The sequence below is a fragment of the Myxine glutinosa genome, chromosome 14 (genome assembly GCF_964187855.1).
Source record: "Myxine glutinosa chromosome 14, kmMyxGlut1.1, whole genome shotgun sequence".
NCBI lineage: Eukaryota > Metazoa > Chordata > Myxini > Myxiniformes > Myxinidae > Myxine > Myxine glutinosa.
In genome coordinates this window covers 35,488,523-35,514,752 of record NC_136274.1, presented here as the reverse complement: position 1 = coordinate 35,514,752, position 26,230 = coordinate 35,488,523, and the positions used below count along the sequence as shown (strand labels likewise).

At 46.6% G+C, this 26,230-nt stretch overlaps 1 protein-coding gene across 5 annotated transcripts in view; it reads left to right on the top strand.

The window, feature by feature from the left end:
* Positions 1-26,230, top strand: part of LOC137439615 (serine/threonine-protein kinase TAO1) — a 71,638-nt gene that overhangs the window by 24,321 nt on the left and 21,087 nt on the right. For 2 of the 5 annotated variants that reach the window (XM_068135539.2, XM_068135540.2), the window contains exons 1-5: positions 2,121-2,362; positions 5,593-5,729; positions 18,250-18,321; positions 19,785-19,886; positions 26,006-26,051. In XM_068135539.2, coding sequence (XP_067991640.1) covers positions 5,598-5,729; positions 18,250-18,321; positions 19,785-19,886; positions 26,006-26,051 — 352 coding nt within the window. In that variant the 5' untranslated portion in view covers positions 2,121-2,362; positions 5,593-5,597. Of the gene's footprint in view, positions 1-2,120; positions 2,363-5,592; positions 5,730-18,249; positions 18,322-19,784; positions 19,887-26,005; positions 26,052-26,230 lie in introns of those variants that run through there. The other 3 variants (XM_078768467.1, XM_068135541.2, XM_078768468.1) reach the window with 3 other exon arrangements.

The window sequence follows — 26,230 nt, the reverse complement described above, 5'->3', positions numbered from 1 at the left end:
GGCATTAGAAACATCAGGATCTGAGGGGGTCTATGGGCGGGCAGGGGAGGGGTGCCGGGGGGATGGGGGGGGGGGGGTAGGTTTAACCTCCAAAATATGTATTTGCTCTCTTCTCCGAAACTACACACATAATTTTCATGAAACTTGACCACAATCTTCATCACCCGTGATGTACCAAAGGTTGTTCACGACATCGGAACTTATTTTTTGTTTGCTTGTTGTCTCATGATTGATTACCACAGTATGATTCTACATGCTGCCCTGTCTCCGAGCAACCAAACATTGACATTGGTTTAAAATACATCGATACTGTTTACAATACCTTTATTCCATGTAGTATACTGCCTTATACTACCAGTTGAGCGCCCAGGCGTATTGCCCCTATTTTTAAACTGTGATTTAAATTACAACTAGAAGGGCACGAGGTCGAGCTCCACCAGGCTGGGCAGTTTACGTTTTGTATCCCACTGATAGGCCGGATCTGGATTCGGATCTGAATCAAAATCTAATCGGCTTGTTCTTGTCACCGAACCAACTCGTCCATCAAGTTTAGTCATAAGTCATCGATAGCTTTTTTAAATATCATGTTATATATCGCTTTTCGCCCGATCCCTCAATGGTGAAGAATCACTTAAAAATTAAAAAATTAACGTATCCGAATCCATATTCAGATCTTCATCAAAATCGAATCGAATCGTCTTTGTCAGACACACAACCTATCCACCAAGTTTCGTCCAATCCGTCCACAACTTTTTGAGATATCCTGCAATGTATCATTTTTGGCCCAATCTCCCAATGGTGAAGAATCACTTAAAAAATTATACTAGTTGGATCCGAATCCGGATCTTCACCAAAATCTAATCATTTCGTCCGTGTCACATACACTACCTCTCTGCCAAATTTCGTCCGAACCCGTCCACAACCTTTTGAGATATCTTGTTCAAAGACAGACGGACAGACAAACAAACACATGAAAAATCACTCATGGAGCGACATTGGCAAAACAGAACAAAGTCGAATGGCACTCAGTAGAGCATCCTTTTGACCTCAAAAATAATTAGTGGTTGAATTCAGTGACCTGATAAGCAAATCGTCTTCAAAGTTTAAGTTAATCGGATGAAAATTGACAATTTTAGAAATTTGGCCTATGTTGACCTTTTGGCCTCTGTTGACCTCAAAAATAGTTGGTGGTTGGTTTCACTAACCTGATATGAAAATCCTTTTCAAATTTCAAGTCAATCGGATGAAAATTGACGATTTTAGAAATTCGAAAAAAGTGGTTGACCTTTGGCCTATGTTGACCTTATGACCTATGTTGATCTCAAAAATAGTTGGTGGTTGAATTCAGTTTGCTGATATGTAAATCCCATTCAAATTTCAAGTGAATCGGATGAAAATTAAGGATTTTAGAAATTTTTTAAAAGGTGGTTGACCTTTTGACCTTTTGACCTAAAAAAGAAACAGGATTTTGTCGGACCACGAACTCTATCATTTGGTGAAGTTTCGTGAAGATCGGTTTAAAATTGTGACCTGTAGGCAAGTATAAGTGAGCGGACAGACAAACAAACACACAAACCGGAGTGATCAACATGTAAATAACAATTTTTTTGCCAAGTAACAAACAAACAGGGGTGAAAACATAACATCCATCCACCTTTCGTGGCGGAGGTAATAATTATGTTCAGCGTCAATAAAATGTACCCAAGTGCAGACGATTGTGGGTGGAGGGCACACCGAAGATAACTAGGTCACTTGGCAGAGAGCATACCTCCACCACACCAGGTGGAACAGTTTACGTTTTGTATCCCACACTGATTGGCCGGATCTGCCCCCCCCCCCCCCCCTGTGGAATCCTGGCGACGACCCTGTATAACATGAGTACGAGCCAACATCCAAACACAATTCTTCCCTCTTTGACACTCACAAGGCTTTTGCATCATTGTAGACATTTTGATCCCTCATGGTTCCCTGAAAGAAACACTCACAAGCTCATTTTCCTGTCTCGCTGTTTGTTACCCGTATGTGGATATTTGGAAGCTGCCTGCGCTACTTTGGGTGGTACCGTGGTGCTCCGACGTGACGCCCTGTGATGATCTCTTCTCTTCCTCACGACGGGGCTTGGTGACGTCACGCCAATGGCGACCCAGTGCGCATGCGTGGCAGCGGCGCCATCTTGAGGAAATGCGTCGCTTTTGTTTTTTTGTCAAGGTGCAGAGGCCTCAACGGGCGGGCTGAGGCGAGCCTGGCCGGATACGTTCCCGCTGCCAGGTGGGCAGGCTTACCTTCTGTTGGACGAGCATACGGGAAATCTTGGAAAAAGGCCGTGAGGCGTTGGCATGATAAAGGGCGAGTCTGTGAACAGGTGATGTTGGGCATATTTGGCGAGTTTGCGCTCTTTACGCGGGTCAAGGTGCGATGCTTGAGTTTTTCATTGACATCGTAAACAATTTGTGTGATGGCGTGACGTGTACAGGATGGCTGATTCATTTTCGTACAAAAAGCCGCCCAATGGTGGTGCTGCGTCTCGATGAACCCAGGGTGTGGTGTCCTGTGCACCGGCCAGATCGGATGTTATTAATATTATCATTGTTGTTATTATTATTGTTTTTCGATCTTTCACGATATTTTGCCGGTTTGTTGCATCAGAAACCATTTGTGATATTAATCCGTTTTCTGGCACGATTCCGGGTGCCCAAAGATCAAGATGTACCTCGTGGTTGTCTTGGGCGTCCGCGCAGCCCGCAGGTCTCCCCCCGCCCCCGCCCCCCAACCTCCACTCGGCCTCCATCCTCCCCCCCACTCCACCTCCACCCCCTCTACCTCCACCCTTCCAACCACTCCACCTCCAGCCCCCACTCCACCTCCACCCCGCACTCCACTTCCATCCCGCACTCCACCTCCACCCCCCACTCCACCTCCACCCCCCACTCCACCGCCACCCCCCACTCCACCTCAACCCCCCACTCGACCTCAACCCCCCACTCGACCTCAACCCCCCACTCGACCTCAACCCCCCACTCGACCTCAACCCCCCACTCGACCTCAACCCCCCACTCGACCTCAACCCCCCACTCGACCTCAACCCCCCACTCGACCTCAACCCCCCCACTCGACCTCAACCCCCCACTCGACCTCAACCCCCCACTCGACCTCAACCCCCCACTCGACCTCAACCCCCCCACTCGACCTCAACCCCCCCACTCGACCTCAACCCCCCCACTCGACCTCAACCCCCCCACTCGACCTCAACCCCCCCACTCGACCTCAACCCTCCTGCTCGACCTCCACCCCCACCCCCACTCGACCTCCACCCCCCACTCGACCTCCACCCACAATCCTCCCCCTCCACCCCCAACCCCATGCCTCCACCTCCCCGCCTCCACGTCCCCGCCCCCATGCCTCCACCTCCCCACCCCACCCCCCACCACTCCCACCCCCCCACACCCCCACCCCCCCACCACTCACCTCCTCCACCCACCATCCCTACCTCCACCCACGTCCATCCCCCACCACTTCCACCCCCCCCCCGCCCCAAACCCCCACCACTCCCATCCCCCCATCCCCCACCTCCTCCACCCACCATCCCCCACCTCCATCACCCCCCATCCTCCACCTCCACCCACCCCCACCTCCAACCCACTTCCACCCCCTTTACCCCCATCCCCTACCACTTCCACCCCCTGCCCCAAACCCCCACCACTCCCACCCCCCCATCCCCCACCTCCTCTACCCACCATCCCTCATCCTCCACTACCCCCCATCTTCCACCTCCACCCACCCCCACCTCCAACCCACTCCAACCCCCTCCCTCCTATGCTGTCGGTCCTAACAGAACGAGGTTCTGAAAATTCCAGAGTTTGCCTCGAAAACGAAACTTGAGGTGTGTTAATGGCAGACTGAACAACTCAAACAGCTTGCTTTCTCAACATGGCAGGTTAACCCGATTGAGGGCGGCTTTCGGTCGTTCCATGAGGCCGCAACAGGTGTTTGTCCATCATTGAGCATGAAGCCAGAAAAGATAGATGATCATACTTGTTAATCTCGAGGCTGAACTCTCCCTCCTCGAAGTCATGGCGGTGCCCAGTGTCAAGTCCATGTCTGGTGCATGCCACCCTCGCACAATGCGCTGGACTGTCCTCGGTGCTGGAGGTGGAGAAAGGTCTGTCCAGCCATGACCCTACTTGGGCACAGCTATATCGTTGGTGTCCATGTTTTCAAATCCTGCTCTTTTGCTCTTCTTGTGTTTGTGCTCTTCAGCATGTCCTCCGTTGCTCATCTCCCGTCAACCTGTAAGTCAACACGCATCACACCTGTTCACAAGAACGTTATAAAAACACATCTTATCAACTATACACCAGTGAAGAAGAAGAAGAAGACCACTCCTTTTGCATCTTCTGATGCATGGGGCTGCCGAAGCAGTTTCCGAGGCTATTTTGAGCACAATATTAGACGACGCTGGATACTTGAATGGCTCATTCATCCCAACAATCTGGTACTCATTTTGCCGACCTCGGAAGGATGACAGGCTGAGTCAACCTACCTGGTGTTAATCAAGGGATTGACAGTGGCTCAAACTCAGTGATTTAGCCTGATGATAAAGAACAAAAGCAAACTTTTAAAAAAGCTTGATCTTTGACCATCAGTTATGATTCCAGCCCATTCACTCAACTCTGCACATGGTGCTGCCCTTCTCGTAGCAATGGTTGGAGGCCTTAAATCCCAAACAAGAGGTTCGGACCGTCTCTCTGGACATCTTTGGCATTCAACACAGTCTGGCATCATGCACTGCTTGCCACATTCACTGCCTGTGCAATACAAGGTCGCCACCATACCCAGCTTTCTGACTTCCTACACATGCGTAATCCACATTTTATCTCTCCTCTCCGAGTGGAGGCTTGTGCTTCACTCTGGAAGGATCGTCAAAATGAATCCGCATGTCTATTTCTATGATCAGCTACTGCATGAGCTTCAGTATGTTGAACTTCTCGGCCACACCATCAGCCATGACGTCTGCGCTGACCTCCAAGGTCATCCATGGATTGGTCATTATTTGTGGTTCCCAGACAATTCTTTGAAATATCAGAACTACTCAAAGCCTACAAGGCCTTTGGCCTTGACTCGATGGACAGACACTAAGCTGGGTGTCCCATCTGTCTCTCTGTGTTTGTAGTTTGACATAAAATGTCCCACGGCCTTTTTGGGGGAAGAGTCGGTGAGTTATCACCACCATCCTGAACACATTGCAAAATTTCTGTCCAAATTAACCTTGGTCAAAAGGCCCAGCTGGTCCGTGAAGGACTTGGGCCAAAAACCTTCCCCTCCTATTCTGCCCCACAAGGTGGGAATAATTGGGGCGGTTAAAATGGTAGTTGGAGTTTTCGTTGATCTTTGTACATTGTACGTCTGCATTATTGAACTTTGTTATCAAATTACATGTTTTATGACTGTTGCGATGCAATTTGTTTGCCCGTCAGACATTGTCGTCACTTTGATTTCAAAGTTGAACGGTAGACACTATCTGCCCTTTACGTTCCTTGTGGAACCTAATCAAATTATTGTTTTTGAACTGTGACATCCCTTCAACACCCGTAGAAGAGATGCCATCAAGTGCTCGTGCAGGCAGTTTGAGAGACCCAGAAATTGCAGAATTGTTTTGCAAAGAGGATCCTGAAAAGTTATTCTGCGATCTCAAAGAAATTGGTCATGGAAGTTTTGGAGCCGTCTATTTTGTGAGTGTGCAGTGGATCCTAGAGTTTTTTCACTTTCCTTTGTTGTTTTCTGTATTCCATCGTGGAGGAATACGGGAGTCTAATGTCCGGGGATGGGGTTGCACACTTAATACTTTGTCTGCATTTTATTTTCATAGTTTTAAGGATGTGTGCCTTTGTCTGCATTTTATTTTCAAAGTTTTAAGGATGCGTGCATGCCAATAATAGGTAGGTCAGGTCTAAGATTGATCAGCTGGTACAATCTTGGCAAATCATTTATTGCCAAAAAATTGTAAACCTTCTTTCCTGTAAATTTTTAACCACATTTCCAAGGTAATTGTTCTCTGTAGTGTTCCACAATTTTTAATCTTTTGATTTACCACTTTTATTTCATTTCTCTAATTATCTCCACCACTGAAGGTGGATGGAGGTTATGTTTTCGCTCCTCTGGTTTGTTACCTGCGAACCAAGTTACCAAGTATATTGGTTGGTCTTGTGCGTTATTCTGTGTCTGTCTGTCTGTCACCTACAGGTCACAATTTTCAACCGATCTTCACGAAACTTCACCGAATTGTAGAGGTCGTCACAATTGAGAAGCCTATTGATTTTGAGGTCAAAGGTCATCTGGAGGTCAAATTCTAAAATCGCCATTTTAAATCCAATTGACTTGAAAATTGAACAGCATTTCCACATTGTCACTAAATTGGGAAACCAACTATTTTTGTGGTCAAAAGTCAACCCAACGTCAAATTTCCAAGATCAATTTTCATCCAATTGACTTGAGAATAGAACAGCATTTGAATAGTGCCTCACTGAATTGGGAAACCAACTTTTGGGGTCAAAAGGTCAAAGGTCAACTCGAGGTCAAACTTTCTGAATCGTCAATTTTCATCTGAAAAAACCCATCAATTTTCATCTGATTGACTTGAAAATAGAACAGCATTTGTATATTGAGTCACTAAATTGGGAAATTAACTATTTTTGAGGTCAAAAGGTTAAACTTCCAAAATCATCAATTTCCATCTGAAAAACTGTCAATTTTCATCCGATTGACTTGAAAGTAGAACAGCATTGGCACATTGAGTCACTAAATAGGGAAACGAACTATTTTTGAGGTCAAAAGGTAAACTCAAGGTCAAACTTCTAAAATCATCAATTTTCATCTGAAAAATTGTCATTTTACATCCTATTAACCCGAGCTTTGATCAAGATCGTGAATTTTAATCTTGATGAAATGGACAATTTGATGGATGAATGGCAACCTTTTGGGGGGGGGGGGTGGGGGAGGAGGCGGAGGGGGTGGGTGGAGGGGGAGGGGGTGGGTGGATTTTGCAAGTATCGTTCTCTGCATGACGTCTTCTTGTTTGTTTGTGAGCAGGATATTTCAAAGTTGTGGACAGATTATGACAACATGATTGATGAGTTGGGTATGTGACAAGAACAAGCCGCTTAGATGTTTGTTAAGGTCCGGATGCAGACCCGGCCTATCGGTGGGATACAAAATGTAAACTGTTCAGCCTGGCAGAGGTATTGGTTATACCAAGTGCTGTTCTAGTTTTGTTTTCTGTAGGGAGAACTTTCTTTGTTTTACATAAAGTGTAAATACCCTGATGATTTGTAGGCCTCTACCAACAAAGTTGCCAGAGACATTATGTTTTTGGGTTGTCCCTCCCTCTATCCGTTGGTGCGTCCGTGATAGGTTTTAATTACCACCATAACTTGAACGGTTGAAGGTATTTAAATCAAACTTGGATCAAGTATGTACTATGATGTAAAGATGAACTGATTCGATTTTAGGGTCAAGAGGTCAGAGGTTATGTATGTAAGGTAAAAACTCTGTTACTGCGCTAGCTTGTGAACCAGTGATGGGATTTTGACCAAACTTGGTATAAGTATATATTATGATGCAAAGACTAACTTGTTAGATTTTGGCGTTCAAGGTCAGAGGTCACGTCAGGGAAAAATGCGATACTTGAGAACAGCTGAAGGGATTTAAATCAAACTTGGTACAAGTATATATAATCTATAATTCCAGTAATCTCTGTCTGTACGTTTGTACGTCTGTTTGTCTGTGACCGCTGTTTCTCGACAACCACGGGTCCGATATACTTTTAACTTGCCAGGTATATTGCTGGGGACCCGAGGATGTGCCTTTTTCAAGGTTTCATATTAATCGGACAATTACTTACCGAGCTATGTCCAAAAAACGATTCAACCAATCAGAGAGCAGCGAACGATCGCGTGTGCCGAACGTGGCGGACACACTCTGCCTCGGACGGCACATTTGAGAGCGTATTCATTTATTTCACGTTTGCAAACTATGTTGGCGCTATGTTGGCGTTAAACGATGTTTTAAAACTAATAAAAACGAATTTGCGATTCATTCGCTTTCCTGCGCGTTTGTGCACGCGATGGCGATTTCTTTACCAAACTCCGGAAGCCGTTCGCTTTGGACCAAACCATTGCATGTAAATAGAGGGGGGGGGATTGTCACCGGACTCGCAAGCCGTTCGCTTTGGACCAAACCATTTCATGTAAATAGAGGGGGGGGATATAATTTTAGATATAGATATAGTACGGGCAATGCCCTAGTATATATAATAATAATAATAATAATTCATTTATTTTGTATAGCGCTTTTCATGAAGCCCAAAGGCGCTTTGACAGAGTGCAAAACATAATGCATAACAAAACATGAAAACAACAATTGCAAAAAGACAAGAATCAATAGGGAAATATTTAAAGCAAAAGGAGGGAGAAGGAGAAGTGATAGTCAGGGGTTAAATGCTGTGGGTTGAATGTTGAATGCAGTGCTGAACAGGTGGGTCTTGAGTGATGTTTTGAATGTGGTGAGTGAGGAGGAGTCTCAGCTCTGATGGTGTGAGGTAGTGAGTTCCAGAGGGTGGGAGCAGCGATGGAGAAGGCCCTGTCCCCCCAGGATCTGAATTTGGTCCGGATGGGGGGGGGGGGGGGGGGGGGTCAGGAGGTTGGTACCAGCAGAGCGGAGGTTGCGGGTGGGAGTGTGTCTGGAGAGGAGGTCAGCCAGGTAGGATGGGGCCAGGTTATGGAGGGCTTTGTAGGTCAAGAGGAGGATTTTGTACTGGATTCTCTGGGAGATGGGGAGCCAGTGAAGCTTGTAAAGGACGGGGGTGATGTGGTCACGGGTCCGGGAATGGGTGAGTAGACGGGCAGCGGAGTTCTGAATGTATTGGAGTTTATTGGTGATTGTTGAGGGTGAACCATAGAGGAGGCTATTGCAGTAGTCAAGACGGGAGGTGATGAAGGCGTGGATGAGGGTTTCTGCAGCCGTGGAGGAGAGGGATGAGCGGAGACGGGCGATGTTTTTCAGGTGAAAGAAGGCTGTCTTTGTGATCTGTTTAGTGTATTTGTCGAAGGACAGGGTTTGGTCAAAGATGACGCCAAGATTCCGGATGAGAGGGGAGGTGGATACTGGGATACCGTCGATGTTGAGGGCAAAGTTATGGGTGGATTTTGTGAGCGTTTTTTGGGCCAATGATGATTATTTCAGATTTATCACAGTTAAGTTTGAGGAAGTTGATTTGAAGCCAGGATTTTATTTCAGAGATGCAGTTTGTCAGGATAGAGTGGGTGTCGGTGGAGACGGACTTGGTGGAGATGAAAAGCTGGATGTCATCGGCGAAGCAGTGGAATTGGAGACCATGACGGCGGATTAAGTGACCGAGGGGGGACAGGTAAAGGATGAAGAGGAGGGGGCCAAGAACTGAACCTTGGGGGACACCTTGGGGGAGGGGAGCAGTGGCGGATTTGCAGTTATTGATGGAGATGAACTGGCGTCTGTCAGAGGTATGATTTAATCCAAGAGAGGGCAGTGCCGGTAACGTTAAAGGTGGATTCAAGTCGGGTGAGGAGGATGGTGTGATCGATGGTGGCAAAGGGGCATATATATATATATATATATATATATATATATATATATATATATATATATATATATATTGTTGCGAATATGGAATTTGGCCTCCATATCCGCTTGTAAATATTCCCCTATTTCCCCAATACTCCCCAACTATCCCCAATCCCCCATTCCCTAGTCCCATTGTCTGTAAACAACACTCTGTAGAACCGACCTTCCCCTTTTTCCCCCATTAAATGTCGTGCCCAGGTCCACCGCATCTCACGTAGACAACTTTCGGACATCTTGCTAGTTATTCTTAGTCTATGTCAGTTAAGGACTCGTTTCCATTAATTCTGACTCTTCGTTGCACCAGAATGTGATTATATGGCACCAGTAGTGAGTTTAGGACCTTCCCATACCTCCTCCCATCTTCTTCCCCAAACAACAACAACAACAACAACAACAACTACAACAACAGAGGAGAATGGGCGCGGCGCGGGGGGAGTGTGCGTCCTCACACCGGCTCGGTTAGCCGCCATGACCATGCGCTCCACGGGGTTACCACGAAGGGGCTGGCTGTCAGCTCCTCGTCAAGGGCGGAGCCTGGTAAACCCGCCGCACCCAATAAGAAGGGCGGACCGATTCCATCTGGGGCGGAGCTAACGAGCCGAGGGCGTGTCACTCCCCGCCGGATATACGCAGCCACTTGCCGGACGTGACGTCAGATGCGCCCCCAGCTTGGAGAAAGAACGTCGCCTTCCGAGCGCTGTGACCTCCCTGCATCTCTGGACCGGACCGAGTCGATTCTGCCCTGAGCCCAGGTGCACCTGGAGCCATCGATTCTGCCTTTCCTTGCCATCAATCCCCGTGTGAGTCAGCCTTTTGTCCCGTTTATCTGTCGTCTGTTGGGGTTAATATAAGTGTGTCTAAGTGCCTGTCTTTCTATGATGTCCCTCTTGTAGTTGTAATCTAACCTTCCGCCTTAATGTAACCTCCTCCGGAGGTCTTGAGAACTGAACCCTTGGTGTCGTGTCATTTTAACCCAGCCGTTGTGTCATTTTCCTCAATTGATCTAGCGTAGCGCGACTCGGCAACGTTCGAGTATAATCGGGTAACTTGTGCAGGCGCGGTCATACCAAACCGCTCGGTGAACCAACATCCACCACCGCGTCTGTAACAATTGGTGTCGAGGAGTGGAATTCGGACCCGGGACTAAATTTGTTAGGCCCAAACTTTGGGAGGTAGAATCGATCCGGAGCGCGTTTACTGCGCTCGACGAAATTATAACGGCGAAATTTGATTTTGTTATACGGAAATAAAAACCCGAATTTTGAAAGTCGCGCTATGGCAGACCAAGTCGGCTGGGGTCCGGTAGTGGAGAGTGAGGCAGGGTCGGTCCAGGACCAAATTGAGGGACGCGAGGAGAGCGAAGCAGCGAGGGTAGCAAACGCACAAAATGGCGCCTCGCTGGTCACCGCGCCCGCGACCGTGGCAGCGCCCCCGGTGGATTTGAACTTGATTTTTATGCAAATGAAGGCCCTTATGGACAAGAATAATGAAGAAATGGAAAACAGAATAATGGGGGCAATGAGGGACGAAGCGAGGGCTCAGAGTGAGCAATTGGGGGTAATGAGGGACGAAGCGAGGGGTACCGGTGAGGGGTTAGACAATAATTTTAAGGGATTAGACAAGAAATTTGGGAAGTTAGACGACAAATTTGAGGGGTTAGACAACGGGATAAAAGAGGTGAAAATGGGTTAATGGGGGTAGAAAATAGAATGGCTGCCCAGGAGAATCAGATAGAGGGAGTGAAAAATGGGTTAGAGGGGTTAGAAAACAGGATGGAAGGCAAATTGAGGGACATGAGGGACCAAGCGGAAAGGGAAGTTAACCAAATGGGGCAGCAGATAGAGGGGGTCAGAATGGGGGTAGAAACCAAACTGGATGCTCACAGGGAGGAAATGGAGCAGATGAGGGTGGCATCTGGGCAGGAGATGCAAGTGATGGGAGAGGAGATCAGAAGAGGTGTGAGTGAGGAGGTCGGAGGAGTGCGCGAGGAGGTGAGGCACTGTAAGGAGCGCATGGAGAAGGAGGTGAGAAAGGGGACTGTAAAATTGCAAGGTGGTATAGAGGAGTTGACGCTGGGAGTAGAACAACTGACAGTGGGACAAAAGGAGTTGGGGGCCAGGTAAAGAAGAACACAGCGGTAATAGAGGGTTTAAAATCGACACAGAAGGAGATGAAAAAGGACGTAGGGGTAATTAAAAAAGAGTGTCAGACGGTACGTGAGGGACTGACAACGAGGCTGGACGAGGTGATAGAGGTAATGGAGACGAAGGACCGGCAGGTGAGGACGCATATGGAAACGGTCAAGGTAGCCTTGGAGGACGAGCTAGAGGAGACGTACCGGGGAATAAAAGAGGTGAAGCAGAAATTAGAAGAAGTGGAAAAAGGGGTGAGCGAAATTAAGAAGAGACGGAGAGGGGATAAGAAAGAGATAAAAGAGGAGATAAAAGAATTGGTCCAAAGTCTGTGTTTGGATCGTGATGATGTGCTCATTAACCGGATGAGGGATTCGCAGGTGATGGAGGAGAAGCGAAGAGGAAGAGGACCCGGTGTAAGTGGTGACCAATATGGTCGTGCGTATGATGCGCCAGGGGATTTAAGAAGCTTGGGGGTCGAGATGGACCCGGGTGTTCGTGAGAGGCCGTGGGTGAAGTGTGCGACAGGTCTGGTGTGCAAAAAAGGAGGTGTGCGAGAAAGTCCGACTCTGGGGTGTGTGAGGAAAAAGTGCGTGCCAAGGAGTGAGGGTGCTGGCGAGAGTGAGTCGGTCGTAGCGCGTGTGCGAGGGAGCACATGGAAGCGCGGTGTGGTGAGTGTTACAGAGGGTGTGACGGGAGAGTGTGCGCAGGAGTGTGCGCGAGAAAGGTGTGTGACGGACAGGTGCATGGGGAAAGAGTGCGCTGTCAAAGGCAAGGAAGAAGGCACGCCTGTGGTGAGTGTTGCAGAGGGTGTGACGGGAGAGTGTGCGCAAGAGTGTGCGCGAGAGAGGTGTGTAACGGACAGGTGCATGGGGAAAGAGTGCGCTGTCACGAGTAAGGGTGAGTGCGCTGTCAAGAATGGAGGTGAGAGTAGTGAGAGTGACAAGGAGAGTGAGTTGGTTGTGACAGGTGAGCGAGGATGTACACCTGGGATGGAAGGATGCACACCTGGAATGGTAGAGCGTGAGTGGGAATGCACGCTGGAATTGGTAGTGAGGCACGTGGTTGGGTGTGCGAATGAGAGCACACCTGTGATTGTCACAGAGGAGGTGACCGAGGAGGGGGTGCGAAGAGGTGTGTTGGTGAGGTGTGCTACCAACGAATGTGTGCCAAAGTGTTCGGTGGTCAGGTGTGTGACCAAGGCTGTGAGTGGAATGGGTGTACCTGGGTGTGTAAGGAAAGGTACGAGGAGCATGGGCACGGCTGGATGTGTGAGCAAGGAACGGGCTGCGGGGTGTAAGCATGCAGGTGAAGCATCGACGTTACACGGGTTAGAGGTTAGGTCGACTTTTAGCCGAATCGGGCCCTCGGTGCGTGCGGGGCCTCGCTTTGAACGGCCGCGTCAGTGCTCCACTAGGCGGAGCGGGCGGCTGGACAGGAAGGGTCGTCATGGCGACCACTTTTTGTTGAGGCATTCCGGCAGGTCGAGATCGAGCCAGGGGATGGCTCCACGCCGAGGTGGTGCGTGGGATCTCGGCCCGGGTAAGCCCCCGTCCCTGCACCGAGTGCCGGACGCATCCAGCCGCTGGCACAGAACAACCCGCATTCATGGCTTGGCTTTACGAAGCTGGGCTTTGGATAGGAGTTGGCGCACCGAGAGGCATTATTGAGTAGACTGGGTGATGAGGTTAGTGTTTTGGCCCCAAAATTAGAGAAAAACAAAATTTGATGATTGGCAAAGGATTGGCAGTAGTGGTTGGCAGATGATGGTAGTGATTTGAAACGAAATTTAGAAAAGTGAATAGAATTGGCAGTAAATGGAAAATTTTTGAATTGGTTGGAATTTGGACGAGCAAAATTGATAGAGAGACCCCCGATGTGGTGGGATGGCAAATCCACCATCCCTCACAGATATGGGGGCAAAGGAGCACTAGATTATGGGGTGATGGCAGTGAAAACTAGCCCGGGTGGGTTAGGTTATATTGATAGGGATCTAGCGAAGATGACATTAGGTGACGTTAAGTTTAGTTAGTGACTGATACCTGTAGTGGGGACGCAGGTAGATTAGTGTGGATGATAATGACGTGGGAGCGCAATAGTTTAAAGGGACGACTGGGAAGCGCAAGTTTCAGAGGGGAGTAGTTAGATGAGATGATGCCGTGTGTGTGAGAACTGGACAGGTGTGATTGCACAGGTGTGCAACTGGACAGGTGAGTGGAGCAGTGTGTGAGTAGTGAGTGTGTGGATCAGCGCGAATGCGCTTGGGGAGAGAAGGGTGCAGGTGGCACCAGGTGTGAGAGCACAGGTGTGCAAGTACAGGTGTGTGGAGAGAGTTGGAGTAAGTGGTACGGAGTGGTGTGCATGGTGCGAAGGTGTGGATGGGGGAAGAGTGGACCCCTTTCACGAGTACCCGGGGCGGGTAGTGTAAGTGTTAGGTAGAGGGTACAGGTAAATTGTGGTTGGATATTGGCATCTGTGGTGCGGTTGCAGAATGGTGTTGTGAATGGGTGCATTAGTGTTGTGGAAATGGCTGGGCGTGTAGCCTGTTAGTGTGTGTAGTTGGTTGGGCACTCCACCACTGTGAGGATGTCGGCCAGGTGAGGCCGCAGGTGGGCTCTGGGAGCCGGTAGTTGTGAGTGGGTGCCTGAGGATCCCGGGTGTGGATCGGGTAGCCCAGTGCCAGAGAGGGCACCGAGTGGGGAGAGCGCCAGAGGGCCTTCCCCAGGTAGTTAGGTTAGGGTAAGGAGCAGGTAAGCTCGGAGGCAACTGCAGTGGTGGAGGTGTGCAGGTGGGTAGACCCGCTGGGAGAGGTACACGCCACAGCCCAGAAATTGTGCGAGGGCACCGGGAGATGAATCGGGGGAGTGAGACCCCAAATTGAAAAGCACCACAGTTTGGCCAATGGGAATTGGTTTTTTAGAACCCATAGTGTAAGAGGGCCAATGGTTTGGCCGGAGAAAGACCCCGGGTAGTGTAAAGTTGTTAAAGTCATTTAGGAAATAGTTAGGATTGATGAACCTGTCGCACCATACGCAGCCACTTACCAGTGGTGATGATGATGACTCCACACCTGTGTTTTCTTTGTTCTGTTGCAGGAAATGAGAATTGTGTGGATTTGTGAGACGCATCACGACGTGGATGAGACATTGGGGTGATTCCATCTCTCCCTCCCTAGGAGGGACTGATGATGAATTGGTAATGGCAAATTATGATGTTCAGTTGGAGATGGCAAATTTTGATGAAAGTTGAAAATGGCAAATTTGATTGGTTAGGAGGGAGAGAAGACGAATTTGGTTTATGGGAGGAACGGGGAAGACAGTAGGGATGGTTGTTGATTTGTAAAGTAGATGTTTATGGGTAGTGTTGTGTTTTGTGGATACAGTAAGGGGTAAGGGAGGGGCCATGTAGGTTACCTGGTGGGGGGGGGGGGGGGGGCGTACGGTAGGAACGTACCTGTCTCACCTGGTTCCCATGTGCCCCCAGTGTGCATTACCTTACATTGCGTGCACTTTTGCGCCCTTACCACCTTACTCACTTGTCTGCTTCTTTTGTCTCCCACCTCCGAGGATCTGGCTTTGGGGCAGAGAGAGAGAGGAGAGAGAGGTGCTGGCTCCGCAGTTGTGGGCCTGCACTTTCGCTGCTTGCTGCTTGGATCGATACACCATATGGACCGCAATGTTTGTGGCCACCCACAATGGACCGCAGTCCTTTTGCGGCCAAGCACCACCCGTGGAAGGACCTATGGGTCAACGTGGCACCTATGCCAAACAGGTGAACCACTCTTAGTTGGCCCCTGACGGCCACAATACAGAAATGGACGCGGTTGGCGCCTTTCTTGATTTTTTAAAGAAGTAAGAAGGCCAAGTGCACCACACGAAGGCAAGACCAGCGGCAGAACATCGGCCGGCTGCGACACCACACAATGATTCATAAACACTTTATTGGTGCACCGGATGGTGCTCACTGTGTGATGGGGTGGTGCTTTTGATGCTTGGAAGGGGTGCTCTGCACATTATTAAAGGCCGTAGGCCACAGAGCACTCGTGGGTTGGTGTATCGATGCTGGCATGCGTGCTCTCTCTATGCATAACATCTGCATGTGTCCCTCCAAAAAAAACAGGTCCTGGATCGTAGTGTAAATAGCAGCGTAGTCTTGTAAATAATGCTCCCTACCGGCTGTATGTTTAGTTTGCGAATTCTTTCCGCAATTCGGTTATCCTGTGGGTGCGTTTCTGTGAGGAGAAGGGTGCAACGTCGCAGGGGGACATATTTACTCATTTGTGAATATCTGTAAAACTGTCGCACTCAGGGTAGAGTTAATAGTAGAGGGAACTACATCTGAGTGCCACACTAAAATAGGTAAAAATTTATCGGGTCGGGACGCCCCGAGGGTAGAGAAGGGTGCAATGTTGCGAATATGGAATTTGGCCTCCATATCCGCTTGTAAATATTCCCCTATTTCCCCAATACTCCCCAACTATCCCCAATCCCCCATTCCCTAGTCCCATTGTCTGTAAACAACACTCTGTAGAACCGACCTTCCCCTTTTTCCCCCATTAAATGTCGTGCCCAGGTCCACCGCATCTCACGTAGACAACTTTCGGACATCTTGCTAGTTATTCTTAGTCTATGTCAGTTAAGGACTCGTTTCCATTAATTCTGACTCTTCGTTGCACCAGAATGTGATTATATGGCACCAGTAGTGAGTTTAGGACCTTCCCATACCTCCTCCCATCTTCTTCCCCAAACAACAACAACAACAACAACAACAACTACAACAACAGAGGAGAATGGGCGCGGCGCGGGGGGAGTGTGCGTCCTCACACCGGCTCGGTTAGCCGCCATGACCATGCGCTCCACGGGGTTACCACGAAGGGGCTGGCTGTCAGCTCCTCGTCAAGGGCGGAGCCTGGTAAACCCGCCGCACCCAATAAGAAGGGCGGACCGATTCCATCTGGGGCGGAGCTAACGAGCCGAGGGCGTGTCACTCCCCGCCGGATATACGCAGCCACTTGCCGGACGTGACGTCAGATGCGCCCCCAGCTTGGAGAAAGAACGTCGCCTTCCGAGCGCTGTGACCTCCCTGCATCTCTGGACCGGACCGAGTCGATTCTGCCCTGAGCCCAGGTGCACCTGGAGCCATCGATTCTGCCTTTCCTTGCCATCAATCCCCGTGTGAGTCAGCCTTTTGTCCCGTTTATCTGTCGTCTGTTGGGGTTAATATAAGTGTGTCTAAGTGCCTGTCTTTCTATGATGTCCCTCTTGTAGTTGTAATCTAACCTTCCGCCTTAATATAACCTCCTCCGGAGGTCTTGAGAACTGAACCCTTGGTGTCGTGTCATTTTAACCCAGCTGTTGTGTCATTTTCCTCAATTGATCTAGCGTAGCGCGACTCGGCAACGTTCGAGTATAATCGGGTAACTTGTGCAGGCGCGGTCATACCAAACCGCTCGGTGAACCAACATCCACCACCGCGTCTGTAACAATATATATATATATATATATATATGTAATTATGGGGGCAAAGGCATATTCTATTGGTCGGTGTGACGATATTGAAGAGTGCTGTTCTACTTTATTATTATTATTATTATTACTATTAATAATTTCAGTAGTGACTGTGGAATGGTATGTTTCTGCAGGTGTTGTCCGTATTGGTAAAACAAATAATGGCTTGGCATACCAAACACTTGCATTTTGTGACCTATTTTGGCTGTTGTAAAATTGCAAGGACCCCCACTAATATGTTTACCTGCTTCAGTGTAGAGGCTTTAGTCAGGTGAGGTGTTTTGTGAGTTCCTGGCTGGAATGGTTGAAATACAGAGGCATGGCAAGCCAGAAACCTTTACACCCCAGCTGTTTTCCCTTTGTTGTAATTGTCTTTATAAAGGCTGTTTGAAAGCACTATTGCACCAAATTTAACTGCTCATGAATAAAATGCAACCTCCATAACACCTCACCTGATGAGGACTTGAGTTGAAAAGATAGAAAGGGGCCTGAGTTTATTGGACCAAGGCCAAGTTTGAAAAGTCTTCTCTCTCAAATGAAGTAATGGTGTGCGATTGTAATTGTTGAAGGAAACAAAGAAACAGGAAAATATCTCCCTTCCCTGTAGTGTGAGGAGACTTAGTAATTGTGGTTACGCCTAAATGTTATGGTAAGTGGAGGAGCAGAAATCTCATTACGATTCAAGCGTATTTATCTTGGTTTATAGCAACAAACGTGGTGCTGATTCAGACAGGATGAGTACTTCATGAAATAGGATTATCGGTCAAGTTTTGTTTCAGGTTTCGAGTGAGTTGTTGAGATGCCAGAAACTTTTTATGTAACTTTTGTTTTTTAGTATGAAAACCTTTTCATTGAGACTTTTGATGTTGTTTTGTTCCTTGGTTTTTTATATATTTTTTATTTTTTGCAGAATATACATTGGATATGTATGTATATATTTGTTGTTTTTTTTGCAGGCACGAAATGTTCATACAAGTGAAGTTGTTGCAATTAAGAAAATGTCATACAATGGAAAACAATCAAATGAGGTAATAAAAGCTAACCCTAACCACATCCTATCTAGAAAGCCAAGAATATACACAGCTATCCTTATCTTTGATATGCAGAATTAATACTTTAAAATGCTGATGATTTTTTTTTTTAATGCCAAAAATGAGCCGTGGGAACAGATGATTATTGATCTAATTTTCCTTGGTCGTTTGCAATGAATCCCATTCGTCACTTAAAATGAGTACGTGGTGGACTGCACAAGCTGTACGTATGCACGCGTTTTTACCTTTTATTTTGCTATGGTCAGCCATATAAGTCTCAAAAGTGGCGATTACATTAATTTGAGATGAAGCATAAACAGATTTTCAAAGAAGCCTAGTGTTGGCTTAGCGGTTAAGGTCCGTGCCAGCTTGGGATCCTCGGATCCTGGGTTTGAATCCTGGACGATCGCTGAATTAACGCCAGGGGGGGGGGGCGCTGAGGGGGGCCTGTTATCCTTCCGAGGTCGGCAAATTGAGTACCAGTTCACTGGTAATTCCCTGTGTCGCAAGAGGCGACTAACAGGGTTGGCAGCAGGAAGGGCATCTGGCTGTAAAACATTGCTTCAAAAAGGGGACCACGGTGCCCAAAAAAGGCCATCCCCCGCTCTGCAGGGAAAAATGGCCTCTAAAGGTGGTTCATAAACAGATTTTCAAAACCATCACTCATTTAAACGCCTAAGCATGCCTCCTGGACAACTACCTTCTCGGATATATTTCCCAATTCCACTCTGTATCCATAATGCCCTGAAGTATTCCAGAACTGGTGGCTCATAACTTCTCGTTCTTTGCTGTAATAAACCCCTCATTCCCAACAAGTATGATAGTCATTTCATCAACTGTTTACTATTTCTTCTTTTTGTATGCAGTACATGGTTGTGAGTATCATTGTTGGTTGATTAGGGGTGTGGCTGTGCTGCTGATGCAGTGCCCCCTGTAGGTTAGAGCAGGAGTTTATCATTTGTTCTGGGTGCCAACAATAGCTCGTCTACTCTTCGCGAAGAACACCGTGGGATATTTAATGCCCACCAACTAATGTTGGGAGATGGGATACCTGGTTTAATGTCCCTCTGAGGGGCGTCACACACATTGATTTCCTCGCCTTGCCTGTGAAACACCAGAATGACAGTTTATAGCTGGGCTAGATGGTTCAGAGGCGAGTATGCATACATCTAGGTCTCGGCTGTCCTGTTAGGCCATACTGTTTACTGCATTGAACTTTCTGTTTTATTTGAGGGTGGCATTGAACTACTTGCTTTATTCTGCCTCAAAGTTTGTGCTATTAGCATCTAGGTATCAAAATGTCCTGGCGGTGAACCTTACCACTCCCCCCCCCCCCCCCATGCCACCCTCTTTACCTCAAAATAAAACCTGTTTAGAAGAATACTTTTGGAGACGCTTATTTAAAAAAAAAAAAAATTCTTCATTGTTGAGTAAACAGCATGACTGTTTTTCTCTTGCAGAAATGGCAGGACATTATTAAAGAAGTCAAGTTTTTAACCAAACTGAAGCATCCAAATGTCATCGAATACAAAGGGTGTTACCTGAGAGAGAACACAGCGTGGGTGAGTAGGTGTGCTTATTCATTGTGTTCTGCTGAAACACGAATCCTATCCAGGTTTTGCCTGATGACTCAATCTTTTCTCTTTGCTTATTCTGGTTCCTTCTGATGACTGCATGTAGGCATGTAGTATTTGGTCTTTAATTTGATTGTTTGTACCATACACTGATGCTGTGGGGACATTGCCTCCCTGCTCACAGATCTATGGTACCTTGTACCTGTTGTCACATTTGAATATTGGGGAGTAACTGCTGAAATCTATCTATTTCTTTGGTCTTTGTTCCTTTCACACTTCTTTCCACTTTTTCATATTTGTTAATTCTTTCTTATTCTTGATTTTTCTTTTTTGTTCATGTTCCTCTCTTTACTCTTCATTTCTTTCTTTAGCTACCTGTCTTAGGAGAAGTGAATTCTTTCCTTTTTTTTTTTTAACTTTACAAATTTTTTTAACTTTAGCTTTAACTTGCTTGGCTGTACCTGGATGGGTTTGAAGGTAGAGGAATAGCAGCTGAAACCAGAATCCTATCCAGGTTCCTCCTGATGACTACCTTTATTGCCTGGTGTTGGCTTAATGCTTAAGGTGGCTGGCTTGAGATCTTAGGGTCCTGAGTTGGAGCCCCTGTCATGCCGTTGAATTAACACCAGGTGAGTGTACTCAGCCTGTCATCCTTCGGAGGTCAGCAAAATGAGTACCAGCAGACTGGTAATCGAGGCCATTGCATCAGCGGCACAGCCGTGCCCCCAAAAAATGATGCAACCAGCAGCCGCAGGCTGCACATGAACCGCCACTATCTTTACTCTTTGCTTCTTTCTTTCGTAGGCAGCACAAGGCTGTGTGGTAGCATCATTGGCTGAGGGTGTGGCTGTGCCACTGATGCAATGCCCTCTGCTGGTTGGGACAGGAATTGGGAATTTGTTTATGGTGCTGGTGATAGCTTCGCTACTCTTCGCGAAGGACACTGGGATTGTTAAAGTCGACCATCTAATGCCAGCAAGATGGGACATCCGTTTAACATCCATGTGAAGGACTGTACACACTGATTAATTAATCTGACTGAAATACTGGGACGACAGTTTATAGCTCTGTCGGGATTCAAACCCAGGTTATACAGGTTTGAGGCGAGTGTGCATTCCCCATTAATGTTAACAAAATGAATTACTAACAGCCTGATTTTCAAATGAAGAATGAGTCTTGCTGATGAAGGCTCGTGTCGACATGGGCCGATGGACAGGTAGAACATTGGATGAACTCAACAGGATGTTGATCGAGATGTATTAACTTTTGTGGAAAGAACGGAGAAGCTGATGTTTTGGGCATTGGAGCAACAAAAGAGGTTAATGGAGATGCGGCTCCTTCATTGGAGCAAAAGGGGGTTGATGCCTTTTCTTTGACAAAGGGTTAATGGCTGAAACCCCAGCTTCTTGCTTCCTATGGTGGTTAGCATACCTGAATCGACGTCCTGTTGATTTCACCCATTTATTTATATTTATTTATTTATTTTTACATTTTGGCATTCTATTCATGAAGCAGTTTGAGGATGTTTATAGAATGACACACATAAGCCAGAGCAATAGCGTGGTGAAAGCACTAGTTTGCCCCTTTTGACAGCTGATATCACGATAAATACGTGCTGAGCTTCAATCAGACAACTATGTAATGTTGACAGATTGAATGAATGAATGAATATGTTATAAAGATAAAGATTGTTATAAAGATAATTTTAGAACGTGACCTTTTAGGTAAAAAAAAAAAACGACAACAAAAACAAGTTTGTAGGTGTGTCGACAAACAACATAACGCATTATAAAATGTTCCCAAGGTTATGTGACCCGCACTTCACGAGGCAATGGGAAGTGCACGAGCGTAAAACATCGCACCTGTGTGAAGGAAGCGGTATAGTTTGGCAGTGTGTGGAATCCTTGTAAGTTACAGGACTTCCAGATCCTGACAACTTTAGAACAGTTTAGAATTGCCCTTTAGAACCGCCCTTTAGAATCGCCCTTTAGAACCTTTTATAATTAAACACGGTGGGTTATAAAGGTTCTTCATTTTGACGGATATATGGAAGGAAGGAAGGAAGGACGTAGCCAAATATTGAAGCGGCTTCACAGCCTAAAAATTAATCGCTGCTGAAAAGGTCAGCTCAAAGATGGAAATAACGTAAAAATGGATATCATGCATCTCCGTTTTGGACTGCAACACGTTCATTCTTAGCATAGAATGAACCCCTTTGATAAAAAAATTTAAGCGGTGAAGCCACTTCAATATTTGGCTATGTCCGTCCACCAAAAATGAAGAAGAACCTTTCTAACCCACCGTGTTTAATTCATTTCAAATCTGGCCTCCAAAGCCAGTCGCCGACTGGGCATCCTCCGTCGTGCGAAGTCCTTCCTTGGCACACCTGAGCTCCTCACCACATGCAAGGCTTTCATCCGCAGCTCTATGGAATACTGCTCTCCCCTCTGGTCTGGTGCTCCTGCCTCACACCTAGCCCGTCTTCACGCTGTTGAAACCAAAGCGTTCAGAATCATTGGAATCTCCCGCGATGAAGCTAACTCCAAGGGCCTTTCACTCACTCACCGCAGGCAGGTTGGTGGTCTTTCCGTCTTCTACCGACTCCTCTCTGGCCTTGCCCCCCCAGCCCTCTCTGGGCTCTGTCCCCCAAATATTCCTACAGGTCGCACAAGATCTGCCTGCAACCCTCTTATGGTTAAACTGCCAAAATCAAGACTTTCTGCTCACCTTCACTCCTTCATTCCTCTTTTCTCCCGCCTCTGGAACAAACTCCCTCACTCTCTTCAATCCCACTCCACCCTCCAGGTCTTTAAGGGGGCATTATACCATTGAAGGCAAAAAAACAACATTTTTTTACAAATATACAAATGCATCAATTAAAATGTTTGTTTCCTAGTATTGTATATACTAGGGCATGCCCGTACTATATATATATCTAAAATTATATCCCCCCCCTCTATTTACATGAAATGGTTTGGTCCAAAGCGAACGGCTTGCGAGTACGGTGACAATCCCCCCCCTCTATTTACATGAAATGGTTTGGTCCAAAGCGAACGGCTTGCGAGTACGGTGACAATCCCCCCCCTCTATTTACATGAAATGGTTTGGTCCAAAGCGAACGGCTTGCGGAGTTTGGTAAAGAAATCGCCATAGCGTGCACAAATGCGCAGGAAAGCGAAAGAATCGCAAATTAGTTTTAATTAGTTTTAAAACATAGTTTAACGCCCGAGCGAGTTTAACGCAATCGCAAATCGCATCGCAAAGCGAAAGAATCGCAAATTAGTTTTAATTAGTTTTAAAACATAGTTTAACGCCAACATAGCGCCAACATAGTTTGCCGACGGGAAATAAATGAATACGCTCTCAAATGTGCCGTCCGAGGCAGAGTCTGTTCGCCACGTTCGGCACACGTGATAGCTCGCTGCTCTCTGATTGGTTGAATCGTTTTTTGGACATAGCTCGGTAACTACTTGTCCGATTAATTTCAAACCTTGAAAAGGCACATCCTCGGGTCCCCAGCAATATACCTGGCAAGTTTCAAGTATATCGGACCGGTAGTTGTCGAGAAACAGCGGTCGCATACAGACACACACACACACACACAGAGATTGCTGGAATTATAGATAGACTAGGGCATGCCCGTACTATATCTATATCTAAAATTATATCCCCCCCCTCTATTTACATGAAATGGTTTGGTCCAAAGCGAACGGCTTGCGAGTACGGTGACAATCCCCCCCCTCTATTTACATGAAATGGTTTGGTCCATTCGCAAAGCCAAAGCGAACGGCAGTTACGAATCGCAGTTACGATGAATCGCAAAGTAGTTTTAATTAGTTTTAAAACATAGTTTAACGCCAACATAGTTTGCCAACGTGAAATAAATGAATACGCTCTCAAATGTGCCGTCCGAGGCAGAGTCTGTTCGGCACGTTCGGCACACGTGATAGCTCGCTGCTCTCTGATTGGTTGAATCGTTTTTTGGACATAGCTCGGTAACTACTTGTCCGATTAATATGAAACCTTGAAAAGGCACATCCTCGGGTCCCCAGCAATATACCTGGCAAGTTTCAAGTATATCGGACCGGTAGTTGTCGAGAAACAGCGGTCGCATACACACACACACACAGACAGAGATTAGTGGAATTATAGATAGATGTACCAAGTTTGAACGTAAATGGACTTGTCATAGAGAAGATATAAGCTCCCCATTACACTGAACACAGTAAAAACAACACTGAATCACAGTAATGCACTTTTTGATAAAATGTCTTGATTGAAAATATGCAAAACTATATATGTACATGTTGCTTGATATATGAACATTACATTGCTATACATTACATAGCATTATATTATGCATGGTTACCATGGTAACCAGATGCATACAAATGATGAATTACCATTTTACAGCTTATATCTTCTCTATGACAAGTCCATTTACGTTCAAACTTGGTACATATACACAATACTAGGAAACAAACATTTTAATTGATGCATTTGTATATTTGTAAAAAAATGTTTTTTTTTGCCTTCAATGGTATAATGCCCCCTTAAAACAGCTGCTCACCACCATCTCTTATCCTCCCCCATCCAAAACCTTGATCTTTTCTACCCCCGCTAATTTCGGTCCCCTTGTGTTTTATACTTCTCCCACCCCACCCCCCCCCCCTTCCCACGCCTCCTGCGGCCCCCCAAGCCCTCTCCCTCCCACACTTCTCCCTGCTCTCAAATGTTGTGGTTGTGTGCTTCCCCTTCTCTCCCCATCTTGTCTTCCGCTCCCTCTTTTTGTATATTTTGTTTGTCTGGTTGATTTGTTTGTGAAATAAATGTTAGCTCTTTCACGAGCCTCGATTCAGTATACAAAAAAAAAAAAATATATATATATAAAAAATTATAAAGGGTAATTCTAATGGGTTTCATTGGTTTCTAGGCCTTGTTTATTTCAGATTACAAATGTTTCCAACAAAATTTAAAAAATCCAACACCGCTTCTTTCTGATGTGGGTGCGATTATTTTTATCTGCCCTTTGCATAAATTATTGTCCCCCGTCGCACAGCGGAGCGAAAGGGGGACTATGGTTTTCCCGTCCGTCCGTCCGTCCGTGCGTGCGTGCGTAAGCGAAGGACCACATTCGAATTTGGTGTGTGTGCAACCCACGTCAAAATACAAGATGGCCGCCGCCATGTATGTCTGATTGCATGTATGTCTGAACCTTGTGAGCTGAATATCTTGAAAAATAAGCGAAGTACCACCTTCTAATTTGGTGTGTGGGTGTATCTCGGCATAAGGAAGAACCCTATTGAAAATTGGGTCGCCACGTCAAAATCCAAGATGGCCGCCACCATATATATGTCTGAACCTTGTGAGCGAAATATCTCGAAAAATTAGCGAAGTACCAACTTCTAATCTGGTGTGTGGGTGTATCTAGGCACAAGGAAGAACGCTGTTTAAAATTGGGTCGCCACGTCAAAATCCAAGATGGCCGCCGCCATGTATGTCTGAACCTTGAGATGAATATCTTGAAAAATAAGCGAAGTACCAATTTCTAATTTGGTGTGTGGGTGTATCTCGGCATAAGGAAGAACGCTATTGTAAATTGGGTCGCCACGTCAAAATCCAAGATGGCCGCCACCATATATATGTCTGAACCTTGTGAGCGAAATATCTTGAAAAATAAGCGAAGTACCAACTTCTAATCTGGTGTTTGGGTGTATCTAGGCACAAGGAAGAACGCTATTGAAAATTGGGTCGCCACGTCAAAATCCAAGATGGCCGCCGCCATGTATGTCTGAACCTTGTGAGCGGAATATCTTGAAAAATAAGCGAAGTACCAACTTCTAATCTGGTGTGTGGGTGTATCTAGGCATAAGGAAGAAGGCTATATAAAATTGGGTCGCCACGTCAAAATCCAAGATGGCCGCCTCCATGTATGTCTGAACCTTGTGAGCGAAATATCATATCATAGCATGTTTTCTGCGTCTTCCACTTTGTCAACTCACATCACTTCTCCGACGGGGGACCGAGGCGTAACGCTTGTTTTTAATAAAACAAATTTTAGCATAAATTTGGGTATGCTAAATGTATATGCTTTGTTTGTTTTATAGATGATAATGGAGTACTGTCTTGGGTCTGCATCAGATCTTTTAGAAGGTAAGCATGTACTCAGTGTTTTGTGAACAGACAGGTGAAATGATGATTGTTGCAATTTTTAGCAATTTTCCCCCCTTCTTGGTCATGTATGAAGATTTTTTTTTTTTTTTTTTGTGGACAAATTTGAGATTGGTGGAAAAGTAAGAACATCTAACAAAACAGAGTACAGTGGAAAGCCG